This window comes from Plectropomus leopardus, unplaced genomic scaffold (genome assembly GCF_008729295.1).
Source record: "Plectropomus leopardus isolate mb unplaced genomic scaffold, YSFRI_Pleo_2.0 unplaced_scaffold12329, whole genome shotgun sequence".
In the NCBI taxonomy this organism is placed as follows: domain Eukaryota; kingdom Metazoa; phylum Chordata; class Actinopteri; order Perciformes; family Serranidae; genus Plectropomus; species Plectropomus leopardus.
The window spans coordinates 1-3,064 of record NW_024613092.1 but is presented as its reverse complement, the minus strand read 5'-3'; the positions used below and the strand labels follow the sequence as shown (position 1 = coordinate 3,064).

Sequence of the window (3,064 nt, the reverse complement as noted above, 5' to 3'; positions counted from 1 at the left end):
AAATAAAATAAAATTGAAAAACTGAACGCTCTGCTTGTGCTCAAAGTACCAAAATAAATACAATTTTAAAAATAAAATAAAATAGAAAAAGCTTGCAGCAATGTCTCTTTTCTAGAAATCATGACCTGGTCTCTCAAGTTAATCCACAAAGCTTGTTGTGAGCAGTTTCACACAGGAACTTTTTTTTCTCTACCGAAATACACCTGCTAATTATATCACAGCACAGAAGGAACTGTGTTTGTTTAAACTGCAACAAACACTTCATGCCAGCCAACAGCACATTTATTTATTGCAAATAAATGAACAGTATAGCAGTCGTATACAACGACACAATATACAGCAGTACAGTAAATCTACTGCACATGCAGATGTCTTAAAACAGACAAGATAACAAATGACTGTAAATTACATGAGGCGATGTCGTATATGCAGAGTTCACATAAAGGAAGGAAATGATTGTTTTTGCATCACGATGTCGAGTTGTTTCGCCTCTGATGAGTTTCAGTTCCTTGTTTTTTGCTTACAAACAGTTTTTCGGCGGTCTGACAGTGTTTGTTGTTCTGCATCGTCTGATGCAGGTAGCCGTTATAAAAGTCGTCCGCTGTCAGTCTTTTCTTTAGGAGCACGGCCTTAAATCCCACCCAGCCGTCCTGAAACACGGAGCACAGATTAACACAGACGTTTAAGTCACAAACATGTCAGAGGGAGGAAAAGAAACGCAGTGCTGTCGTCACTGTTCGTGAAATTACAGAATAAGAGATGAACCTTTATCTCAAACAGACTTTTTATCAGAGAAAGATCATTATTCTCCATTTTCTTTGTTTCTTTTCAAGTTTCAACACGAGGCTCATTAGAGGGAAACTAAGACACTAAAATCGAAAACCAGCAGAAACAGCAAATAAATAATGAAATAAAACAATAATCTAAAATTAATAAAACAACAGTCTAGGATTACCAGGATAAAAACAGTACAAGTTTAAAAGTGCAAATGCATTCATAAACATATGTATACATATTTGAGTGTTATTGCACATTAAAGGCTGTGTTGTTTGGGTGATTGTGCACATGAAAGTGATTTGTGATATTAACTAAGAGTCTCTTTTTCTCATTTCTTCCTCTTCATACAATTATAATACTGTGAAAATCTCCATTGCAACACTAAACTTTTTATTTTTTTTCACCACCAAACACCATAAATCTGAGTTTTACTAACCTTACAGCAGACAGCCAGAGTGTAAGTCTCCTTCTGATAGCTCACTGAGCCGGGGGCCGGTTTCTTCCTTTCATCTGCAAAAATAAATCAATCAATAAATAAATAACTAAATAAATAAAAAGCTATCAGAATCAGAAAATGATTTATTGCCAAGTGGGTTTTCACTTATAAGGAATTTGCTTTGGTTTTATGGTGCAAAAATTAAACATATTGAGAGGAATAAAAATAAAGCAAAACCCAAGAGCATAAATACAGAACAGATGATAAAATTACAAACGATAATTCAAATATGACAAAGATACTTTTAAGAAGTACTATGACATAACAAATATGTACAATATGTGAGAGATATGTGACAGTTCAGGGTCACAACATATTAAATTTATAGAATTTAGGGACATTTCGGGGATTTTAAGGGCATTTCTCGGATTTCTAGCATTTTAGGACATGTCTAAAATTTTAGGACAAGATTTAAGGACGTTTTCAGGATTTCAGGACATTTCGAGGATATTAGAAAATGTCCCGGATTTTAGGACTTTTCTTGAACTTTAGGACATTTCTGTTCTTTCAGGACATTTCTAGGGTTGAGGAATTTTTTATGATCTATGGACATTTCAAGGACTTTTCAAGAATTTCGGGTTAGGATTTCCGGACATTTCTAGAATTTTTAGGACATTTCTAGGATTTCAGAACATTTCTTTTAGGATTTTTGGACCTTTCTAGGATTTTAGGACAATATGCGAGTGATATGTGGCAGCTCTCGGTCACAGCATATTACAGGAGCAGGACAGGCAACCCATCAACCAGAAAACATTTGAGCATTTTATGTTTCTGCAAATCACATATATGTTACATATACACATTATGATGTATCGGATACATTGAATCTTAAAACACATCAACCATTTTTTGTGGCACATACAGATGTAATACATAAAAAAAATACGTAAAATACATATTCATGCTTTGCAGAAATATGTAAGGTAAATATTTTCCTCAACAGACAACAGAAAGTACACTCACTCTAATCTCAAGGAAACACACATTTTTACATTTACAAACACAAAGACAGAATATTCAAATGATTTTTCCAATTATAACTGGGAAGTGTGTTCATGTACTATAAATATAATCATGGTGCAATAAATCAGATTTTGACTAACTTACCTAATAATGTAATGTGACATCTACCTACAAAATCCAGCAGTTTTATTGTCTGGCCCATATATAAGGTCTTCAGAGGCATCTGATGGCACAGAGAAGAAACATTAGAGTGATATTTAACATTCATTAATGGCTCTAATCAAACACTTCAGATCAGTCGTTACCCGGGATCCGATGGCTCGATACAGACGATCTATTTGGTCACAAGTCTGTTCCTCCCAAACCACCCAGCTCTGGGATTTACTGAACTTTGGGGCTGTTGAAGAAAAGTAATGTTTATGTTAAAATAATTTCTCTTTAATATTTAGTATGAATGTGTCTCTGAAGTTTGATTGATTGAAATCTTTACGTCAAACATGTTCATTTTTAAGGACTATAAACAAACAACCCAATAAAACAATAATACATTAGAAAACAGTCTCATTACATGTTAGATTACGCCCTCACTGTTATTCATTAGGTAATAATAATGCATATGCTTTTCCATTGAAACTTAACTTATGAATACAGAAATAAGCTGTTGTGAAATATATACACATACATCCACACATATAAACATACATAAACAAACCAATGTATAATTTGTAACCAAATATGACCATGTCCTGCAAAACATAATTTAATTTCTAAACTATTTATCTTATATATTATAACTTTATAGCAATATATTGCTTTCCTCTGTCTTCT

The 3,064-nt window shown here is 33.4% G+C and overlaps 1 protein-coding gene across 1 annotated transcript; it reads right to left on the bottom strand.

The window, feature by feature from the left end:
* Positions 1 to 264: 264 nt before the first annotated feature.
* Positions 265 to 2,633, bottom strand: LOC121963736 (methionyl-tRNA formyltransferase, mitochondrial-like; the record flags this gene model as incomplete). The annotated part of the gene is made up of 4 exons (XM_042513991.1): positions 265 to 650; positions 1,214 to 1,287; positions 2,381 to 2,459; positions 2,542 to 2,633. Coding segments are annotated over 4 exons (428 nt in total), but the record flags the coding sequence as incomplete, so codon positions are not given.
* Positions 2,634 to 3,064: the final 431 nt, after the last annotated feature.